The sequence below is a fragment of the Podarcis raffonei genome, chromosome 18 (assembly GCF_027172205.1).
Source record: "Podarcis raffonei isolate rPodRaf1 chromosome 18, rPodRaf1.pri, whole genome shotgun sequence".
Lineage (NCBI taxonomy): Eukaryota > Metazoa > Chordata > Lepidosauria > Squamata > Lacertidae > Podarcis > Podarcis raffonei.
This window is the reverse complement of record NC_070619.1, coordinates 11,230,135-11,253,493: the sequence shown is the minus strand read 5'-3', so window position 1 is coordinate 11,253,493 and position 23,359 is coordinate 11,230,135. Positions and strand designations below refer to the sequence as shown.

General features: G+C 49.7%; 1 protein-coding gene across 1 annotated transcript; it reads right to left on the bottom strand.

Annotated features, from left to right (window-relative positions):
* Positions 1-11,027: 11,027 nt before the first annotated feature.
* Positions 11,028-21,898, bottom strand: ABHD17A (abhydrolase domain containing 17A, depalmitoylase). The gene is made up of 5 exons (XM_053372565.1): positions 21,570-21,898; positions 18,395-18,946; positions 15,353-15,547; positions 14,052-14,231; positions 11,028-12,149 (listed from the first exon to the last, which is right to left on the bottom strand). The coding sequence occupies exons 2-5, from the start codon at positions 18,709-18,711 to the stop codon at positions 11,924-11,926; spliced, it is 918 nt and encodes a 305-aa protein (XP_053228540.1). The 5' UTR covers positions 18,712-18,946; positions 21,570-21,898; the 3' UTR covers positions 11,028-11,923.
* Between the last annotated feature and the right edge of the window lie 1,461 nt (positions 21,899-23,359).

Genomic DNA, 23,359 nt, shown 5'->3' with positions numbered 1-23,359 from the left:
CTCGTGCACGCGCCAGGGGCGAGGGCAACTGAGGCTGCGACGGTTTGACCCTCCTACCCGGCCAGTCTCCACCCCTGGGTGCCGTCGGAGGGAGGAGCGCGCCGAGGGTGGAGCGCAAAGAAACCAGGCTGGGACGCGATGCCGGCGCGTCTCTCTTGGCGCAGGCTGGGGCGCAAGCCCACAGACTGCGGCTGGGGAGTTTCTCCCGAGTGTGGAGTTTCCGCCCCCCCCCCAAGCGATCTCCCCCCAAAAGCTCAGCAACGCTTTGTGAGATCTCTCCCCATAAAACTCAACAACTTCCGCCGCCCATCAAAAATCCATGAAAGAAAAGTCATTCTCCGCGCTCAAGAGAGCCACCTTGGCCCCGTGGGTGCCATGCCCTGGCGCCGAAATTGGTGGATGCCCGGCATCATCATCATCATTTATTACTTATACTCCGCCCAGTATACTTCCCCAGCCACTTCCCAGTATACTTCCCCAGCCACTCTGGGCGGCTTCCAACAAAATATTAAAATACAGTAATGCATCAAACATTAAAAGCTTCCCTAAACAGGGCTGCCTTCAGATGTCTTCTAAAAGTCTGGTACAGTGGTACCTCTGGTTACGTACTTAATTCGTTCCGGAGGTCCGTTCTTAACCTGAAACTGTTCTTAACCTGAGGCACCACTTTAGCTAATGGGGCCTCCTGCTGCTGCCGCGCGATTTCTGTTCTCATCCTGAAGCAAAGTTCTTAACCCGAGGTACTATTTCTGGGTTAGCGGAGTCTGTAACCTGAAGTGTATGTAACCCGAGGTACCACTGTAGTAGTTGTTCTCTTTGACATCTGCTGGGAGGGCGTTCCACAGGGCGGGCGCCACCACCGAGAAGGCCCTCTGCCTGGTTCCCTGTAACTTGGCTTCTCACAGGGAGGGAACCGCCAGAAGACCCTTGGAGCTGGACCTCAGTGTCCGGGCAGAACGATGGGGGTGGAAATGCTCCTTCAAATATACTGGACCGATGCCGTTCATGGGGAGTTTTGTGGGTGCTCAGGCACCCAGGACACCTACGCTCTATTAAATAGGACGTTCTTCAATCTATCAAAGATAGTTGCTTCTTTGACCAGGGATTGTAGAATTATAAGGAACCCCCGGGTCATCTAGTCCAACCCCCTGCAATGCAGGAATCTATTGCTCAACATAGGACTCGAACTCACAACCATGAGATCAGACCCTCCCAAGTGTCTATATTTTCCAGGGACAGGCCCAGATTTACATAAGCCGTCCCAGTTTCTGATCTGATCCCGGAAGCTGCCGCATTTCCTTAGGGCATCCCTACTTTCATCAGAGAAATGTTGGACGTCCCTATTTTCAGGGGAGAAACGTTGGAGGGGATGGAATAGGATGTCCCTATTTTCAGGGGAGAAATGTTGGAGGGGATGGAATAGGACGTTCCTATTTTCAGGGGAGAAACGTTGGAGGGGATGGAATAGGACGTCCCTATTTTCAGGGGAGAAACGTTGGAGGGGATGGACTAGGACGTCCCTATTTTCATCAGAGAAGTGGAGCTATTTTCTTACGAGATTACAAGCTACAGGGAACCAGGCAAGAAGGCCTTCTTGGTAGTGGCACCCACCCTGTGGAGCGCCCTTCTATCAGATGTCAAACAGATATTATTATTATTATTATTATTATTATTATTATTATTATTATTACCTACCCATCTGACTGCATTGCCCCAGCCACTCTGGGCAGCTTCCAGCACACATAGAAACATAATAAAAGCTTTAAAAAGCTTCTCTATACAGGACTCCCTTCAAATGTCTTCTAAAGGCTATATAGTTACTCACAAACAAGATAAACAACTATTTGGTTTTTAGAAGACATCCGAAGGCGGCCCTGTTCAGGCAAGTTTTTAATGGTTGCTGTTTTATTGTGCTTTTTAATATATATTTTGGGAGCCGCCCAGAGTGGCTGGGGCAACCCAGCTAGATGGGCGGGGTATAAATAATAAAATATTATTATTATTAGGCACTCCCGGGAGGGAATGCCTATTTTAAGTAGAGGTTTCCTTCTTGCCTTTTCTTGCATGCACCAGGGAATGCTGATTATTATTTAATTTATTTTTTATTATAGTCATAGGCCCCCCTCTCCTCCTAGGAGCTCCAGGTGGCCTTTTCAGTTCCTCCCCACCATTCAGACATTTCGTCCTCACAGAACGGGCGCCACCACCGAGAAGGCCCTCTGCCTGGTTCCCTGTAACCTCACTTCTTGCAGGGAGGGAACTGCCAGAAGGCCCTTGGGAGATGGACCCAGGTGTCCGGGCTGGACGATGGGGGTGGAGACGTCCCTTCAGGTCTACTGGGCCGAGGCCATTTAGGGCTTTCAAGGTCAGCACCAACTCTTTGAATTGTGCTTGGAAACTTACCGGAAGCCAGTGAAGAACTTTGAGGACCGGTGTTATATGGTCCTAGTGGCCATTCCCAGTCCCCAGTCCAGCAGCCGCGATTAGTTGCAATTTTCTTCTTATATGCGACAATTGAAATTGGCATTTTATTTTCAGTTGTTTCCTGGTTGTTGCTTTTTTAAAAAAGCCCTCTATGTCTGCATTTTATTTTTCTACTTTCACGTTTATTTATCTTCGCCGTTTTTATTGTATTCTGCAGCTCAGAGCTTTCCAAACTGTGCACCGCAACGCGTTTGTTTGCTGGCTGCGGTTTGTAGGTGTGTCGCGCAAATGTTGGAAAGGGGCTTGTTAGTAAAACAGGTTTGCTAGTAAAGCCGAATTTCTGCGTCGCGAAATGATGCACATCTGAAAAGTGTGTCGCCAGCACGGAAAGTTTGGAAAGCTCTTCTCTACAGTGGTACCTCGGGTTAAGTACTTAATTCGTTCCGGAGGTCCGTACTTAACCTGAAACTGTTCTTAACCTGAAGCACCACTTTAGCTAATGGGGCCTCCTCCTGCTGCCGCGCCGCCGGAGCCCGATTTCTGTTCTCATCCTGAAGCAAAGTTCTTAACCTGAAGCACTATTTCTGGGTTAGCGGAGTCTGTAACCTGAAGCGTATGTAACCCGAGCTAACACTGTATGTGTTTATGTCAGCAATTTTTTATTTTTATTTTTTTAATTTAAGTTTAGAGCTATTCCGCTAGGCAGCCAGTCTCACTGAATTCGGAGGAGTATGTTTTTGAAGGCAACATTTTGGGGTTTGTGTCTCTGCTTACATTCTTATGCCCCTGCCAGCCCCCACTCCCCAAAAGGAGTATCCCATTTCTCCGCAGTTGCCCAGCGGCTCATAAAACAATAGACCACCGTTTCAAAAAAAATAAATATGTACAGCTTAGAGATAATTATATACAAATGAGAATGCTAAAGGTACAGTTTATCTCAACGTCTTACAATTTTTAAAACCACATCCTTTCTGTGAAGAGTTCCAGAGGACTGCTACCTTTTTCTTGCGAAGAATAGAATTGTAGAATCGACAAATCATCGAGCTCGAAGGGACCCTAAGGGTCATCTAGTCCAACCCCCCCCCCCGCAATTCAGGAATATGCAGCCATCCCATATGAGGATCAAACCTTCAACCTTGGCATCAATGGCGCCATGCTATAACCAGAGAAGCTCTCCAATTTCCCTCTGCTGAGGACCTTAGAAGACAGCCTCTATATCAGCAGCGGCCATGCAATTGCCCTGACAATTCCAGCTTACATTCTTTCTTTTTTTTAAGACGTCAAGATTCTAGTTCTCAAGCTCTGTATATAAAAGGGTCGTGGCCGAGACTGTACAAGGGAAGTCCAGCAGCTTTCGGGTGTGGATCCGGTGTCAGCTGTCAGTTACTTTTTTTTCCTCCAAAAATTTTATTGGTTTTCACAATATTATAAACAAACAAACACACAAGACAAACAAACATAAATCATAGCCTGATTGAAAATTACCGTTATTAACTTTGTTAAGTGACTTCCTCGCTTCCCCTTAGTTGAATTTCATTGCATGTCCTTTTAACGGTTTTCCAAATCCCAGTTCTTATAAAATTTAACTTAAACATTAACATCCTTAAATCTTCATCTTATATAATTAAACATATTAATTCATTACTTAACATAAACAAAATCCTAAGCCTATTAAGTATCTGCAAGCTGTTTCCGGTTATTTTAACTTAACAAATTTAACTAAATAATCATTAAATGTATTCCATTCTTCCTGAGTCAGCTGTCAGTTACATGGAGTAGGAAGAGGTGACGTTCAGGTGACATTGCCGCTTTGTGAGGGTGTCTCCCCAATCTTCCTCCCCCGAGCTGGGCCCATAGCTAGGTGAGCTTCCCTTTACTATCCCAGCCTCCCAGGAATCTCCCAGGCATAGGATGACAAAGGGAAAACCACAAAGCCTAGCGGTGGGGATGCGGGAATCCTTGGGGGGCAAGTCCCATCCTTCCAAAGGCCTTCGACACAATTGAGTGGAACGAGAGAGGGGGAGAGAGAAAGGAAGAAGGGGACGAAGAGAGATGTAAAAGAAAGAAGGAAGAAGGTGTCGAGGAGAAGCGGAAGGGAAGATGATTCGGCGTCCTGCAAAAGTGGGAGGGGAAATGGGGAAGAAAAAAATGAGGACCAGAAACTTGAATGTACCTAAACCATCAGCTCCTTGAGACAGAGGCTTTCAGCGCATGCTAAAGTTTGCCAGCACGTCTAATTTATTTTTATTTAGATTATTCATTATTATTATTTTCTACCCCAGCCCTGACTCCTCCCCACAGCTTGTGGGGCTGCCGGGGAAGCCCAGGGCTATGGCTTCTTTAGCCCCGCGCACGCTCTCTCAGCTGGTGAGGTGGCACGCGGCTAAAGAGGCTGCTGCTCCAGCCGGGAGAGGGTGTGCGGGGCTATGGCAATACCCCCACCTCCCGCAAAAGCCCACAGGAGCCGCGCACCCTTTAAGGAGCGTGCGGCTCCTGTGGGCTTTTCCCTGAGGAGGGAGGAGGGACTGACTGGCCGCGTCAGTCCCTTCTCCCTCCTGAGGAAAAGCCCGCAAGAGCCGCGCGGAGCTTGTGTGCGGCTTTTGGGGCTTTTCCTGCCTGCCTCCCCCCTGCATTCGCTCCATAGGACGCACACACATTACCCCTTCATTTTTGGAGGGGAAAAAGTGCGTCCTATAGAGAGAAAAATATGGTAAATCAGGTTTTATCCAGTATGCATCTGAAGGCAGCTCTGTATCAGGAATTTTTTATTACGTTTTTATATTCTGCTGGAAGCTGCCCGCAGTGGCTGGGGATTATGATTATATTATTATTGCTATACCAACGGAGCACACATCCTTTCTCTTTGTTGAGTTCTGGATTGCAAACCTCGACAGGGTGTGGTCAGTTCCAGAAGACAACATCCAGAAGCTTCAAGGTCTCACATCTCCCCTCCGTGAGAAATTACATAGCTATTACACATGCAAAAATTGCGAACTCTGCAGAATAAAACAAACCATGCAAAATAAGAGACGGTTTCACGTCCTTCTGGTGGTCCCTAAATCCAGCTTTCCCTAGCACAGAAATTTCATCGTCTAAGCATATAGATTAAATATATATATATATATATATATATATATGGCGCGGAATACAGCAAACATTTCCTTCCGTTTCCTTAACCTTTATCGGAGACTCTAAACTCTCCTTGCTTGTCGTGACCATGAAAGTTGCAAATAAAACTGACAGTTTTGTCAAAGCCACTGTGCAAATTTACGGCAGGACGGCGCTTGGAATGCCGTTCCCAGTTTTTGTTTCCCTGGCCTCACAAATGGAGTGGATAAAAGCGTCACCAGACTGTGGAACTCCCTGCCACAAGAGCCAGGGATGGTCACCGATTTGGGTGGCTTTCAAAGAGGACTGGGCAAATTCATGGAGGAGGAAAAGTATGGCGTGCCTCTGAATATAAGCTGCTGTAAGAGCGCCCCGCTTTTGAGACAAAAGCCACACTCTTTAAATCGTTACACTCATGAGGACTAGGAACATGAAATAAAAAGCAGGCTCCGAGATTATCAGGAAGCTTACTGCCACGCTCATTCGACGGTCACCTCCATGGGATACAGTTAAAGCCCTTGACTTCTCCCCAAAGAAGGAAGGAAATAAGCAACTATCTGACTTTTAGAAGACATCTGAAGGCAGCCCTGTTTAGGGAAATTTTCAGTGTTTGATATTTTATCGCCTTTTTTATTTTTGCTGTTGGTATTCTGTTGGGAGCCACCCAGGGTGGCTGGGGGAACCCAGCCGGATGGGTGGGGGATTATTATTATTATTATTATTATTATTATTGGTTCCTAGCACCCTTCGCAAACTACACTTTTGGGTGAGGGTTGTGGTGCCATGCGCTTTGAACGTACGCCGTGGATGCCACCATCTCGGGACCCACCCAGTGACCCCGTCCGCGGCAAAACGCTCGCTGTAGAATTATAGAACCGTCGAGTTGGGACACCCAAAGGTCCTCTAGACCAACCCCCCTGCAATGCGGGAATCTCGGCTGAAGCAGCCGAGACCACCCAACCTCTGCTTTAAAAACTTCCAAGGAGGCTCTTGTAAACAAGATCTGTCCCGCTTCCTTGATACCAAAGGGGTCTTCTCCATTCTCGGCTGCCTTACCAACACCGCTTTTGGGGGTGACTCCTTTCCGGCGGCAGCTGGGCTCCCCGTCCCGAGAAAGCTCAGTGACCCTCGCCTCGTCCTCTTCTTCTTTCCAGATGATGGAACCGATGGTCCGCCAGGCGTCCGTTTTATACTGTCGCCATTCATATGACCAGCACGTGAAAAGCCCGAGTCGGACAGGGCTTGGAAGTGGGAACCGAAAATCGACTTAAGAGGACTTAATTGCGGCAGGGCGGGGGGCTCCTTGCTGATGCTATATCCCATGACCAGGCTAAAAGGGGTCTCATGACTGCCTTATACCAGACCTAACTTCTCAAAGGGCCTATTCTTCTCCTCCGTGACCTTCCGCTCAGCTGGGCAACTTATCCATCAAGCGAGGGCTGTTGATCCTCTTAGAACAAGAACACAGGGACCTGAATACCCCCCCAGATGCTTTTGGACTCTCAGCTCCCAAAAGCGCTGGTCAGCATGCCCAGTGGTCAGAGATAATGTGTGTGTGTGTGTTTTGAGGCCCCCAACTTGTGGAGGGTTGCAGGTTCTCCATGTCCTTGCTATATATACCGGGACATTTGCTGGGAAACCTAAACGCTCGTTTACAAAGCTATTGTTCTACCAACCTTACTGTATGCTTGTGAAACGTGGACCACTTATAAACGCCATCTCCAACTCCTTGGAAGATTCCATCAATGAAAATTTTAACACACCACCTGGGAAGACAGGCGAACTAAGGTCAGTGTACTGGAAGAAGCAAAGATGGCCAGTGTCAAAGCGATGATTCTTCAACATCAACTTCACTGGACTGGTCATGTTGTGCGGATGCCTGATGATCGTCTTCCAAAGCAACCACTCTATTCCAAACTTAAAAACGGAAAGCGTAATGTTGGTGGTCAACAAGAGAGGTTTAAAGACTCTCTCAAGGCAAGTCTTAAAAAATGTAGTATGAACACCAACAATTGGGAAACACTGGCCTGTGAGCGCTCCAGTTGGAGAACAGCCTTTCCCAAAGGTGTCCTGGGCTTTGAAGAGACTCAAACTCAGGACGCAAGGGAGAAACATGCTAAGAGGAAGGCACACTTGGCAAACCCTCATCAGTAACAACTCCCACCCAGAAACCTATGTCCCCACTGTGGAAGGACATGTGGATCCAGAATTGGCCTCCACAGTCCCTTATGGACTCACCGTTAAAACCGTGTTTATGGGAGACAATCTTATTTGGCTACAAGGGATCGCCAAAGAAGCAGCAGCTATATACTGCTAAGTCTTTGGCCGGCGATTTCTTAAGCCACAGAACAGAGTAGCCTGAGGCAGAGAGTTCCACCAGTTCACTGCTAGACACAAAGGCAGGCTTGGTTTTGGCCAACCCTCGAATCTATACCCTTCCAACATTTCTCCAATGAAAATAGGGGTGTCTTATTGCATCATCATCATTTTAATATTTATACCCCGCCCATCCGACTGGATTGCCCCAACCACTCTGGGCGACTTCCAACATATATTTTTGTTGTTGAGTCGTTTAGTCGTGTCCGCCTCTTCGTGACCCCCTGGACCAGAGCACGCCAGGCCCTCCTGTCTTCCACTGCCTCCTGCAGTTTGGTCAAACTCATACTGGTAGCTTCGAGAACACTGTCCCACCATCTCGTCCTCCGTCGTCCCCTTCTCCTTGTACCCTCCATCTTTCCCAACATCAGGGTCTTTTCCAGGGAGTCTTCTCTTCTCATGAGGTGGCCAAAGTCTTGGAGCCTCAGCTTCAGGATCTGTCCTTCCAGTGAGCACTCAGGGCTGATTTCCTTCAGAATGGACTTCCAACATATATAAGTTCATCAAGCAAACAAACAGCTTCACTGGAAAGGACTGCCTTCAGATGTCTTCTAAAGGCTGTACAGTTACTTATATCCTTGGCTCACCAACCCGCAACATTTCTGCGATGAAAAAGGGGGCTGATGGTTTAGGCATACTGTGGTACCTTGGGTTAAGTACTTAATTCGTTCCGGAGGTCCGTTCTTAACCTGAAACTGTTCTTAACCTGAAGCACCACTTTAGCTAATGGGGCCTCCCGCTGCCGCCAGAGCACGATTTCTGTTCTCATCCTGAAGCAAAGTTCTTAACCCGAGGTACTATTTCTGGGTTAGCGGAGTCTGTAACCTGAAGCGAATGTAACCCGAGGTACCACTGTATTCAATCATGGCGAGGTTATAAACAACCCTGTTTTTTAAAATGAGCCCCTTCAAAGAGACAGAACGATGGAACCCCTGGGGTTTCCCGCCATGTGAAAGCTATTTTTACATTTCTATGTTGGAAGCTTTTAGAAAGCATCTGAAAGCAGTCCTGTTTAGGGAAGTTTTTTAATATGTTTTATTGTATTTTTAATATTTTGTTGGGAGCCGCTCAGAGCGGCTGGGGCAAACCAGTCATATGCGCAGAGTAAAGGTAAAGGTAAAGGGACCCCTGACCATTAGGTCCAGTTGTGACCGACTCTGGGGTTGCGGCGCTCATCTCGCTTTACTGGCTGAGGGAGCCGGCGTCCAGCTTCCGGGTCATGTGGCCAGCAGGACTGAGCCGCTTCTGGCGAACCAGAGCAGCACACGGAAATGCTGTTTACCTTCCCACCTATTTATCTACTTGCACTTTGACGTGCTTTCAAACTGCTAGGTGGGCAGGAGCAGGGACCGAGCAACGGGAGCTCACCCCGTCATTGCAGGGATTCGAACCGCCGACCTTCTGATCGGCAAGCCCTAGGCTCTGTGGTTTAACCCACAGCGCCACCCGCGTCCCATATATGGGCAGAGTACAAACAAATAATGTATTATTATTATTAGGAAAGCCAGCACCCCCCACTATTACTCAGCCCTCTCCAATTTCCTGCAAACTTCAGACGCACACCAGATCCCCTCCTGCCTCTCTCTCCACCAGGAAGTTGACAGCTCTTAAGAGGAGACAGAGAGATAGATATATATTTGGCGCAAACAAACAGTTTTCTCTCATGGGATTAAGTCCGCCCCAAGCTGTTCCAGCCGCTTTGCTAATCGGAGGCCGCTGGGGACAACCGCGTGCCACAGAAGGGGAGGACCGACTCGCAAAATTGGCCTCCTCCTCCGGTCAGATTTTGCAGGGGCGGTTTTGAAAATAAATCTAGGCTTATTTGGGGGGGGGGCTGGAAAATGGCCGTGCCCCTCCCCCCAATCCCTCTCTTCCTTCTCCCCATTGATCATGCTTTTTAACATCTATATGAAGCCGCTGGGAGAGATTATCAGGAGGTTTGGGCTGGTTGTCCATCAAAATGCAGAGGATACCCAGCTCTACCTCTCTTTCAAATCAGAACCAGTGAAGGCGGTGAAGGTCCTGTGTGAGTGCCTGGAGGCGGTTGGAGGATGGATGGCGGCTAACAGATTGAGGTTGAATCCTGACAAGACAGAAGGACTGTTTTCTGAGGACAGGGGGTGGGTGGGTGTGGGGGACTCCCTGGTCCTGAATGGGGCAACTGGGCCCCCAAAGGACCAGGTGCGCAGCCTGGGAGTCATTTTGGACTCACAGCTGTCCATGGAGGTGCAGGTCAATTCTGTGTCCAGGGCAGCTCCATCTAGTACGCAGGATGAGACCCTCCCTGCCCTCACACTGTCTGGCCAGAGTGGTGCATGCTCTGGTTATCTCCTGCTTGGACTACTGCCATGCACTCTACGTGGGGCTCCCTTTGAAGGTGACCCGGAAACTACAACTAATCCAGAATGCGGCAGCTAGACTGGGGACTGGGAGCGGCCGCTGAGACAACATAACACCAGTCTTGAAGGACCTACATTGGCTTCCAGGACGTTTCTGAGCACAAGTCAAAGTGTTGGTGCTGACTTTGAAAGCCCTAAATGGCCCAGTATCCCTGAAGGAGCGTCTCCATCCCCATCTTTCAGCCCGGACACTGAGGTCCAGCTCCGAGGGCCTTCTGGCGGTTCCCTCCCTGCGAGAAGTGAGGTTACAAGGAACCTGGCAGAGGGCCTTCTTGGTGGTGGCGCCCTCCCTTCAGATGTCAAGGAAATAAACAACTATCTGGCTTTTAGAAGACATCTGAAGGCAGCCCTGTTTAGGAAAGTTTTTAATGGTTGATGTTTTAATATGTATTTGTATATGCTGGAAGCCACACAGATTGCCTGGGGAAACCTAGCCAGATGGACAGAGTACGAAGAATAAAATTATCATTATTAACTGTGTACACCACAAGTCGTTCTCTTGCAGGTGAGTTTCTTAGCAACATCTCCTTGCAAGGAACCGGCAAGCGACTCTCCTGGACCCAATCCATCGCAGAAGATGTAGCGAAGAGTGTTACGAGATGGTGCGGATCTTAAAGGGGAGAGGAATGTGGATTTTTTTCTGGGTACCCCAACACACCCAGTTCCGGTCGTGCCCTGAACCCCGCAAGACATACCCAACAACATTTCTCAGGAGACAAATCTGGGTCTTCCAAACTTTTATTCCTCTTTGTTTTCAAAAACGAACGGGTGGGAGGCTTTCCCCAAACTCCCTCTCCTCCCCCCCCCCGCAAACACACACGAAAAAATTCCCTGCTTGGAATTAAGTGAATTCTGGCTCAAACACATAGGGGTATCCGGATACGGCGGGGATATTCAAACAATAGGATTCGGGAGTTTGTGGACGGAACAGGCAAGCTGTCTCTCTGACTCCCGCCAACCCGCTTAATCCTGGCCTGCGTAGATCAGACAGGTTGTACTCCACAACCAGGGTGTCCTGGCGAAAACTCCATCCGCCGCAGAGCAGGAGAATCTTCAACGGAGGTCCTCCGGCCTCTAGGTGGCGCTGTGCGACGGGCGGCGGAGGCAGAGCGGACCGTTTTGGCCGTCATGCATTTTGGCGCCCCACCCCACCCTCTGTCCTCGGGGCAGAGCCAGGGTTATCCCGCCCCACCTTCCCCCAAGGCTTATTGCTATCTCTGGGACGCGCCGAGAGTTACGAAAAGAAGGATCCGAGAAAATGGGATGTCGTGGAGGCAGCGTAGTCTCGATGGAGGCGTCGTCGACGTATTTTTTGTAAAAAAAGGACAGCGATGTGCGGAAACGGCAAGTCTGCAGGTGCAGAGAGGGGCGGCTCGGCGCGTTGCCAGGGCGGGAGGCGTCGACGTCAGAGATGGGCGAACGAGCGGCTCCCGGTGCCGGAGGAAATGCCCCCGAGAGAGACCCGAGACTGGCGCCCCTCTGTAACGGAGGACTCCTCTCCCGCTTTGGTGGGCAGGGGACTGGCGCCCTAAAGCCACGAGCCCCTCACCATCCTCTGAACCGAGGTGCGCGCAGCCGCGGCCGGAGGAGAGGGTGAGAAACGAGACGGGCGGTTGTCAGTTGTTCTGGCTGGCCAGGTCGTGCGAAATGAACTTGCGCAGGCGCTCCAGGTACTGGCTGTACAGTTCGATGTCGTTGTGGCCGGCGCCCTCGACCCACAGTGGCTCGACGGCCTTCGGGCAGCGCTCATAGAGAGCCAAGCCGTGGGAGAAGTCAATGACCTCGTCCTCCGTGCCGTGAATGAAGAGGACCGGGGAGGTGATCCGGGAGACTTTGTCGATGCTGCGGAAGAGGAAAAGAACATGACTTATTGGCCTGGTTCGCTCCGTAACATTAACCATGGTGGGGTTTTTTTGTGAACCATGGTTATTTAAACCATGGTGGGGATTATATTTTTTGGACCGTGGTTATTTAAAACCACGGTGGGTTATTTTAAACCATGGCTTTTTAAAAACAACAACCACCATGGTTTTTAAACCATCTGGTTTTTTAAAACCATGCCTTTTAACAACGTCAACAACAACCATGGTTTTTAAACAATATGGTTTTTTTAAACCATTGCTTTTTAAACCATAGGTTGTTTTTTAAAAAAACCCATGGCTTTTTAAACCATAGTTTTCTTAAACTGAGTTCCAGATGAAACAAGGCCCTGATTATTACTAGTTTTTAAATCTTTCCCCCTACAGACCTGCCCAGGTTTTATGATTTTCAGAGGAGGCCACTGAAACTCCCGCCAGCTACACAGGCAAACTTGGTGAGATTGCTGGACAGGGCCTTCTCGGTGTTGGCTGCTCCCAGACTTTGCAACTCCCTCCCTAGAGAAGCCAGACTGGCTCCCTCCTTGTACTTCCAGCCAGCAGGCTTTCGGGTACTGGCTTCTTTTAAATCCTTTTAAAGAGTGCTCTTTTTACGATTCCTATTTCAACACATCTGGTTTTTTGTTTTTTACGTTTTTAAAAATTCTATTAAAGTTGAATGACTTTTTAACCATTTTCAGGAAGCGGGTGGCGCTGTGGGTTAAACCACAGAGCCTAGGGCTTGCCGATCAGAAGGTCGGCGGTTCGAATCCCTTTGATGGGGTGAGCTCCCGTTGCTCGGTCCCTGCTCCTGCCCACCTAGCAGTTCGAAAGCACATCAAAGTGCAAGTAGATAAATAGGTACCACTCTGGAAGGAAGGTAAACTGCGTTTCCATGCGCTGCTCTGGTTCGCCAGAAGCGGCTTACTCCTGCTGGCCACATGACCTGGAAGCTGTACGCCGGCTCCCTCTGCCAGTAAAGCGAGATGAGCGCCGCAACCCCAGAGTCGGCCATGACTGGACCTAACGGTCAGGGGTCCCTTTACCTTTACCTTTAACCATTTTCTTTCTTTTTTTCATTTTTTTTTGTTTTCACAACATTATAAACAAACAAACACATAAGACAAACAAACATAAATCATAGCCTTATTGGAAATTACACTTATTAACATTGTTAAGTGACTTCCTTGCTTCCCCTTGGTTGAATTTCAATGCATATCCTTTTAACGGTTTTCCAAATCACAATTCTTACAAAATTTAACTTAAACATTAAGATCCTTAGATCTTCACATTATGAAATTAAACATATTAATTCATCCCTTAACATAAATAAAATCCTAAGCCAATTAACTATCTGCAAGCTGTTTTCAGTTAATTTAAATTAACAAATTTATACCTTATTTTGCTCTATAAGGCTCACTTTTTCCCTCCTCAAAAGTAAGGGGAAATGTGTGTGCGTCTTATGGAGTGAATACAGGCTGCGCAGCTATCCCAGGAGCCAGAACAGCAAGAGGGATTGCTGCTTTCGCTGCGCAGCGATCCCTCTTCCTGTTCTGGCTTCTGAGATTCAGAATATTTTTTTTCTTGTTTTCCTCCTCCAAAAACTAGGTGCGTCTTGTGGTCTGGTGCGTCTTATAGAGCGAAAAATACGGTAATCATTAAATTTAATCCACTCTTCCTGATACTCCTCCTCCTTCTGGTCGTGGACATACCTTTAACCATTTTCAACCTAGCACTGTTCTTCTAATTTGATTCATCTTGGTCGGGACTGTGAGGTTGATGTCCGGTGACGGACAGGCCCCCTTGGCCCCGCCCACCTTCCTAATTTGGCAACACATGGAAGCCCCCAACCCAAAATGCCAGACACAGACCCACTTGGCAGCCTTACTTGGGGAAAGCGTCGAAACAGTAGGTCTTCTTGGTTTCCGGGAAGGCGACGCGCATCCCTGAAGTGAGCGGCGAGTGCAGGATCACAGCCGCACACTCATAGCGAGAGGCGAGGTCGACAGTGGGCACCGTCCCGATGCTCTGTCCGTACAAGATGATGTTCTCGGGACTGATCCCGTATCTGCAAGGTAAGCAGGGAAGGAGGGAGAGAGAGAGAGCAAAGCCAGCTTCAGTTTCAACAATAATAATTATTGAACACACTCCTGAATGGGGTGACTGTGCCCCCGAAGGACCAGGTGCGCAGCCTGGGGGTCATTTTGGACACACAGCTGTCCATGGAGGCGCAGGTCAGTTCTGTGACCAGGGCAGCTCCACCTGGTACGCAGGATGAGACCCTCCCTGCCTGCGGACTGTCTGGCCAGAGTGGTGCATGTTCTGGTTATCTCCTACTTGGACTACTGCCATGCGCTCTACGTGGGGCTACCTTTGAAGGTGACTCGGAAACTACAACTAATCCAGAATGCGGCAGCTAGACTGGGGACTGGGAGCGGCCGCTGGAACCATATAACACCGGTCCTGAAAGACCTACATTGGCTCCCAGGACGTTTCTGAGTACAATTCAAAGTGTTGGTGCTCATGTTTAAAGCCCTAAATGGCCCAGTATCCCTGAGGGAGTGTCTCCACCCCCATCGTCCAGCCCGGACACTGAGGTCCAGCTCCGAGGGCCTTCTGGCGGTTCCCTCCCTGCAAGAAGTGAGGTTACAGGGAACCAGGCAGAGGGCCTTCTCGGTGGTGGCGTCCGCCCTGTGGAAAGCCCTCCCTTCAGATGCCAAGGAGATAAAGAACTGCACAACTTTAAGAAGACATCTTAAGGCAATCCTGCATTTGGAAGTTTTTAATGTTTGATGTTTTAACATATGCTGTAAGCCTCCAGATGTACAAGGTATAATAATAATAATATACAGAAACTTGATAAAACATCAAAACATTGAAAGCTTCCGTAAACAGGGCTGCCTTCAGATGTTTTCTAAAAGTCTGGTAGTTGTTTATTTCCTTGACATCTGATGTGAAATGCTGTTTACCTTCTTGGCGCAGTGGTACCTATTTATCTACTTGCACTGGCGTGCTTTCAAACTGCTAGGTTGGCAGGAGCTGGAACTGAGCAATGGGAGCTCAGCCCGTCGTGGGGATTCGAACCGCCGACCTTCCGATCGGCAAGCCCAAGAGGCTCCGGGTTTAGACCACTGAAGAATGGTGAGCTAGCAAGTGACTTAAAGAGGGCACCCTCGCTCCCACGCTCACCGGGTGCGCAGCGCTTGCCAAGCAGCGTCGACGTCGGCGTACAGATTCTTCTCGGAGGGCTTCCCCGTGCTGACGCCGTACCCCGAGTAGTCATAGGAGAAGATGTTGCAACTGATGCGGGTGCCCAGGCTGATGTAGAAGCTGCACATCTGACCCAGGTCCACAGCGTTGCCGTGTGAAAACAGGACTGTGAACCTGCAAGGGAAGGAGAGTTGGAAGGGAATGTCTTTCATGTGCACGGCTGGATTTCGGTTTGATGAGGCCCTCAGCTCCTGAAGGTCATGGGGCCCTTTCTATGTCCAGCTGTCCTTTGCCAGCAACAAATGGCCACTGTTTTTGGTGTTGAATATATGCTGTATAGGGGATGCGGGTGGCACTGTGGGTTAAACCACAGAGCCTAGGACTTGCCGATCAGAAGGTCGGCGGTTCGAATCCCCACGATGGGGTGAGCTCCTGTTGCTCGGTCCCTGCTCCTGCCAACCTAGCAGTTCGAAAGCACGTCAAAGTGCAAGTAGATAAATAGGTACCGCTCCGGCGGGAAGGTAACCGGCGTTTCCGTGCGCTGCTCTGGTTCGCCAGAAGTGGCTTAGTCCTGCTGGCCACATGACCCGGAAGGTGTACGCCAGCTCCCTTGGCCAGTAAAGCGAGATGAGTGCCGCAACCCCAGAGTCGGTCACGACTGGACCTAGTGGTCAGGGGTCCCTTTACCTTTAAATGCCGATGGCCAGTAAAGCGAGATGAGCGCTGCAACCCCAGAGTCGGTCACGACTGGACCTAATGGTCAGGGGTCCCTTTACCTTTGACTAGATGCTGTATGGTCATTTATGGACCTAATCGGTATCTCAAGCCATTTGCCCATGTTGCCCTGCAACCAGTACATGCAGAATGTAGGCACCCTATATATAAAAGGGAAAGGTAAAGGGACCCCTGACCATTAGGTCCAGTCGTGACTGACTCTGGGGTTGCGGCGCTCATCTCGCTTTATTGGCCAAGGGAGCCGGCGTGCAGCTTCTGGGTCATGTGGCCAGCAGGACTAAGCCGCTTCTGGTGAACCAGAGCAGCGCACGGAAACGCCGTTGACCTTCCCGCCGGAGCGGTACCTATTTATCTACTTGCACTTTGACATGCTTTTGAACTGCTAGGTGGGCAGGAGCAGGGACCGAGCAACGGGAGCTCACCCTGTCGTGGGGATTTGAACCGCCGACCTTCTGATTGGCAAGTCCTAGGCTCTGTGGTTTAACCCACAGTCCCACCCGCATCCCACCCTATATATAGAAAGGAGCAAACCTGTGATATTTTAGGGAGCAGGCGGGGCCCATGACTTACATCCTAGGAGCCTACACAGCACAAAACACTTTTGCTACATGTAGGTTTTATTTCACTTGTTTTCTCTCTTATATTTTGGAAATATACACCCAGTTTTTTCCCCTTTAAATTTTTTTGGGGTCCCAAAGAGAACGGGGCCCTAAGCTATAACTTGTTTGGCTTATACGTAAATCCGGCACTGAGGACAGATGGAAACATGTTTGGGGTGCTTTCTCCCCCAAAAAGCAAGCTCAATAACTTTTTTGGGAGGGGGCTAACAAAATTCCTGGCGCAGCCGCAGTAGGTGAAATGGAAAGCTCCCCATAAACTCATTTCCGTTCTAAAGATAGCGTTTCCTTCCACTAAAAATCTATGTCCCGGAGTTTAAAATCAGCAGCTGTCCATTGACCATCATAGCTCGTCTTGTGGAACGCCATAAAACAGAGTTATTTCGCGGCAGGCCTGGTGATATTCAGGTCTTTTGCCAGCAAGGAGGTCTCTTATTTTTAACAGTTTGCAGCAAACCCCTTCGCAGGAAACCGGATGAACGGATCCTGGTATCCGTTGCAAAGAGGACAGGAAATTCCAAATGGGGGAAACGCCCTCATCCAGGAAACGGCTGTGGCGCTAACATCTGCCTTGTTGCTCCTTCCTGGCCACCGCCCTCCCTTCTTCTCCCCAGTAGGCAGTCTGTGGCTGAGCCGGCAAAATCTCCGCTGAGAACCAGGTTACAGCAAACCCCCCATACGGCAACACTGCCTCCCTTCTGCGGCTCCCAACAGAATATTAAAAACACGATCAAACATTAAAAACTTCCCTAAACAGGGCTGCCTTCAGATGTCTTCTGAAAGTCAGAAAGCTGTTTATTTCCTTGACATCTGATGGGAGGGCGCCACCACCGAGAAGGCCCTCTGCCTGGTTCCCTGTAACCTCACTAGGTCAGCCGGAAAGGCAGTGACGGGCACAAAGGCACCCCCAGTGAGCTTCAGGGCCAAGTGGAGATTTGAACCTGGGTCTCTCAGTTCCCAGTAAGTCACTCTAACCCCTAAACCATACTGGCTCTCTGATTTTCCCATCAGCCACTTTGGGCGGCCTCCAGTACGTATAAAAACAGAATAGAACTTCAAACATTAAAAGCTTCCCTAAACAGGGCTGCCTTCAGATGTCCTCTGAAAGTCAGGTAGTTGTTTATTTCCTTGACATCTGATGGGAGGGCACCACCACCGAGAAGGCCCTCTGCCTGGTTCCCTGTAACCTCGCTTCTCGCAGAGAGGGAGCTGCCAGAAGGCCCTGGGGGGGGCAGGAAAAAATAGAGGGGGACATAGAGGGCCTTCTCAGTGGTGGCGCCCACCCTGTGGAACGCCCTGCGTTGTCTGTTTCGCAATGAAGATAATAACAACAGCAGAAAGACGGAAAGGTAGCAAACAAATTACCGTATTTTTTGCTCTATAAGACTCACTTTTCCCCTCCTAAAAAGTAAGGGGAAATGTGTGTGCGTCTTACGGAGCGAATGCAGGCTGCGCAGCTATCCCAGAAGCCAGAACAGCAAGAGGGATTGCTGCTTTCACTGCACAGCGACCCCTCTTGCTATTCTGGCTTCTGAGATTCAGAATATTATTTTTCTTGTTTTCCTCCTCCAAAAACTAGGTGCGTCTTGTGGTCTGGTGCGTCTTATAGAGCGAAAAATACGGTGAAAGCGAAATAGGGTGGAATAAACGCAGCCCGAAACCGTCTCACCTGGCGCCAGGTACGCAACGGACGTACATGCACCCCACGCGATTTCCCCGGCTACTCTTGGTCAGGAAGACCTCGATGGTGTCCAGTTCCCGCTGGGCGTATTGGAAATCCGCTCGGTCCCCCAGGTGCAGTTTCCAGCGGGTCATGGCTCCTCCTCGGGGGGAGGCGCTTCCGGGGCCCCCCGCAACGGGATCCGGTTCGGGGACGATGGTGTACGTCGGCTCGGGGGGCAGGAAGGCCAGTTTGGCGGCGATGCGCCCGGGGCAGGGCGGGCAACAGAAAAGGCAGCAGAGTTCGCTGAGCGTCAGGCCGTTCATGGTGGCCAGAGGGGCAGGAATACGGTTTTTTTGGGGAGGGGGGACACCCACAGAAGTTCCGGGCCAGAGGAAAGCCGAGGGCGCTTAGTGAAATGTTTTAGTCTCCCGCAGGATGGAGCAAGTCTTTATGACATGCCCACTCCGAAGAACTATGAGAGAGTTCTCCTGCATTCCGGCGTACTACGGCTGCGTTCCAAAGTCTTCCGACTGAACGTCTGTTTCCGTTTGCAGAGTCCTAAAAATAAAAAGAGGTAGTGGATTAAATTTAATGATTATCTAGTTAAATTTGTTAAGTTAAATTACCGCATTTTTCGCTCTATAAGATGCACCAGACCACGAGACGCACCTAGTTTTTGGAGGAGGAAAACAAGAAAAAAAATATTCTGAATCTGAGAAGCCAGAACAGCAAGAGGGATCGCTGCGCAGCAAAAGCAGCAATCCCTCTTGCTGTTCTGGCTTCTGGGATAGCTGCGCAGCCTGAATTCACTCCATAAGACGCACACACATTTCCCCTTACTTTTTAGGAGGGAAAAAGTGAGTCTTATAGAGCAAAAAATACGGTAACTGAAAACAGCTTGCAGATACTTAATTGGCTTAGGATTTTATTTATGTGAAGTGACGAGTTAATATGTTTAATTCCATAAGGTGAAGATTTAAGGATGTTGATGTTTAAGTTAAATTTTTATAAGAACTGTGATTTGGGAAACCGTTAAAAGGCTATGCAATGAAATTCAACCAAGTGGAAGAGAGGAAGTCACTTAACACAGTTAATAAGTGTAATTTTCAATAAGGCTATGATTTATGTTTGTTTGTCTTGTGTGTTTGTTTGTTTATAATATTGTGAAAACCAATACAAAGTGAGAGAGAAAGAAAAAAAGGGGGAAGGGAAGGAAAGGAGCGTTATAAACAACCACAGGGACTCCATCATTTTAACGGGGTACGGATTTCCCACTGCATTGCAAAGGGTTGGACTGGACCAGGGGTCAGCAAACTTTTTCAGCAGGGGGGCGGTCCACTGTCCCGCAGACCTTGTGGGGGGCCAGAGTATATTTTTTTGGGGGGGAAATAACAAATTAAAAAACGAATTCACATGCCCCACAAAGAACCCAGAGATGCATTAGAAATAAAAGCACACATTCTACTCATATAAAAACACCAGGCAGGCCCCACAAATAACCCAGAGATGCATTTTAAATAAAAGGGTTTTCGATTCATTTGTTTCTATGAATGTGGAACCCAGTCAAACTACTGATGGATGGACTGTGTGACTGTGGAAATGGATAAAAGCCCCCCATCCAAACAATGACTGTCATCAGTGCAGATAAAGAGTGGGGGGGGGGAAATAATTTTAATTTTTACCATCTACAATACTGTCTTATTTATTTTATAGTACAGTACATTGTTTATTGCTTTCATTTTATGGATCAGTGGTCCCGTTAGATAGTAAAATCCATGTTCAATTGCTGTTTTAAGGGTTGTTTTTAAAAGTCTGGAACGGATTAATCCCTTTTGCATGACTTTCTATGGGGAACCGTGCCTTGGTTTTGGAACGCTTTGGTTTTGGAACAGATTAAGTCTGAGAACCTTCTTCTTCTTCTTTGGCGATCCCTCATAGCCGAGTAAGATTGTCTTCCATAAACACGGTTTTAACAATGAGTCCGTAAGTGACGGTGGAGGCCAATTCTGGATCCACACATCCTTCCACAGTGGGGACATTGGTTTCCGGGTGGGAAACCAAATCTTTGAGAACCAATGTACCACTGTATATAGATATATTCACAGACATTTTCCGCAGTCCAGGGCAGTGTCAGCCAAGTCGACTCCCTTAACTACAAATTCCAAATATATATACTGTATATTAATAAATCATCGCTGCAGAGCCATCTGTGGATTGGACAAGGTTTTTTCTTTCTTTCCAGGATACACAACCCTGTCGAACGGTGTGCTATGGAAAAACAATAATGACATCACCGGCCGCTGCCTGCCTTCTAAACACACACCGTTAAGTATCCAACTCTGCCAGATGTATATCTGGAGGGAGGTGGGGCACGCAACTCAGGAGGGAGGGGGGCTGACTTCAGAGTAAACAGGTAAAGGTGCAGACACCCGGACTGCTCTACTGTGTGTGTGTGTGTGCTCTGGAAAGGGTCGAAGTTTGCAAAACAACCCCCCCACCAAAATACACACGCAAATGGAGAGAACGCAAACAGTTCCCAACTAGGTTCTCCTCCTCCTCGCAGACCTACTGAAATCAATGGACCTTTCGGTGGGTTTACCAGCGCTGAGGCATCTGGTAGACATACCGCCTAACATCTTGGTGCTTTGCAAAAAAGGGGGGGGGCGTTGAAAAGATTTAAGAAGGCGACCTCCCGGGTTCAGTCTTGAAGCCCCAGGACAGCTGCTGCCAGCCAGTTCCGGCAATACTGAGGGATTGGGGCCCACTGCACAAGGCACCTTCTCGGCTTAAATTTACCCTTAGCCCAGATCCTTGAGGACTGGCATCTTGTTCTTGCATCCAGGGAGGGCTGGTGGGGTGGAAAGAGGGAGCCCGTTCCTTGCCCGAAACCCCGGGGAGCCGCTGCCGGTCCGCGCCGGGAACAGCGCGCTCGGTGGAGCCGCCGGGCCGACTCGCGAGGAGGTCCCTAAAGGCAGCGCACCCCGGGGAAGAAGGGAGGCCGAAGGCGCACGGATAATCTCCGCTCCTCGGGGAGGGAGGCGCGCGCAAAGCGAAAGGAAACTCAACCCGGATCGGGCTCGCCGCCACGGACTCCCCTCCCTGCACCCTCCCGTCTCTATCCGCCGCGGGATCCTAAGGACAAGTGACGCCCCCTCCGCCCCCGCCTCGCCCGGATAATCACCCTCGCCGCCGCGCGTCCCTCTCCAAGTCCCGACGGGGGTCTCTCCAAAGCGCGCTTTGGCGCACGACAGCTAGCGTCTCTCTCTTTCTCTCCCTCCGTCTGGCTGGCTTCCTCCCTCCTCTCCCGGCAGCAGCTGCTCGGATCTAGCCGCCCAGCACCGGCCAGGCCCCGATCCGCCGCCTCCGGGCCCCCGCCCGGGCGCTGCAACCGGCCCCCGCCGCGCTCCGCATTACGCGCCCGGGGCCTGGAACTTGGAGACGCGGCTGGCGCTGGCTCGCTGCTCGTCTGCGCCTCCCCTTCGGCGCCTCCTGCTCCTCCTCCCGAGGAGGCGGATGTGACAGCAGCGACAGCCGCACTGGAAATGACGACGGGGCGGCAGGAGGAGCCGGAGGTGGAGCGAGGCCTCCGCCGCCCGGCACGGGAGAAAACGGTTGCCACGCTGGGGAAAAGCTTCCCGAAGCACCGCGCCGCGCAAGGGGTGGCCCGATGCGCCTCTTCATGAGTCATTTTCTCGCGGGCAAAGGCCCAAGAGCCACCCCCCCCCGGGTTTCGCTTGCAGAGGGGCATCACCAGGAACGACTCTTTGCATGACTCTATGGAGAGCGGCTGCGTGTGGGCAGTGCTAGGTGGACAGTTGCCGGACTCAGTATAAATGTGCGTCTCTGTATGAATCATAGAATCGTAGAGTTGGAAGAGACCACAAGGGCCATCGAGTCCAACCCCCTGCCAAGCAGGAAACACCATCAGAGCACTCCTGACATATGGTTGTCAAGCCTCTGCTTAAAGACCTCCAAAGAAGGAGACTCCACCACACTCCTTGGCAGCAAATTCCACTGTCAAACAGCTCTTACTGTCAGGAAGTTCTTCCTAATGTTTAGGTGGAATCTTCTTTCTTGTAGTTTGGATCCATTGCTCCATGTCCGCTTCTCTGGAGCAGCAGAAAACAACCTTTCTCCCTCCTCTATGTGACATCCTTTTATATATTTGAACATGGCTATCATATCACCCCTTAACCTCCTCTTCTCCAGGCTAAACATGCCCAGCTCCCTTAGCCGTTCCTCAGAAGGCATCGTTTCCAGGCCTTTGACCATTTTGGTTGCCCTCCTCTGGACACGTTCCAGTTTGTCAGTGTCCTTCTTGAACTGTGGTGCCCAGAACTGGACACAGTACTCCAGGTGAGGTCTGACCAGAGCAGAATACAGTGGCACTATTACTTCCCTTGATCTAGATGCTATACTCCTATTGATGCAGCCCAGAATTGCATTGGCTTTTTTAGCTGCCGCGTCACACTGTTGGCTCATGTCAAGTTTGTGGTCAACCAAGACTCCTAGATCCTTTTCACATGTACTGCTCTCAAGCCAGGTGTCACCCATCTTGTATTTGTGCCTCTCATTTTTTTTGCCCAAGTGCAATACTTTACATTTCTCCCTGTTAAAGTTCATCTTGTCCCTGTTCTTTTCTTAGTTACTCCCCATTATCCTGGACAGGGGGGCGACGGTTCATCCCATACCCTCCAAGTGTCCCTGTTTTCCAGGAACAGCCCCGGATTTACTGAAACCACCCCTGTTTCTGATTTGATCCCAGAATATCCTGCTTATCCTATTTTCTTTTGGGAAACGTTGGAGGGTATGAAGTTATGCCACCCCCACTCTGAGCCAAGGAAAAAACTAACTCTAAAACCTTAAAAAGCAGAGACTTCACCTTGCCAACAAAGGTCCAGACAGTGGTACCTCGGGTTAAGTACTTAATTCGTTCCGGAGGTCGGTTCTTAACCTGAAACTGTTCTTAAC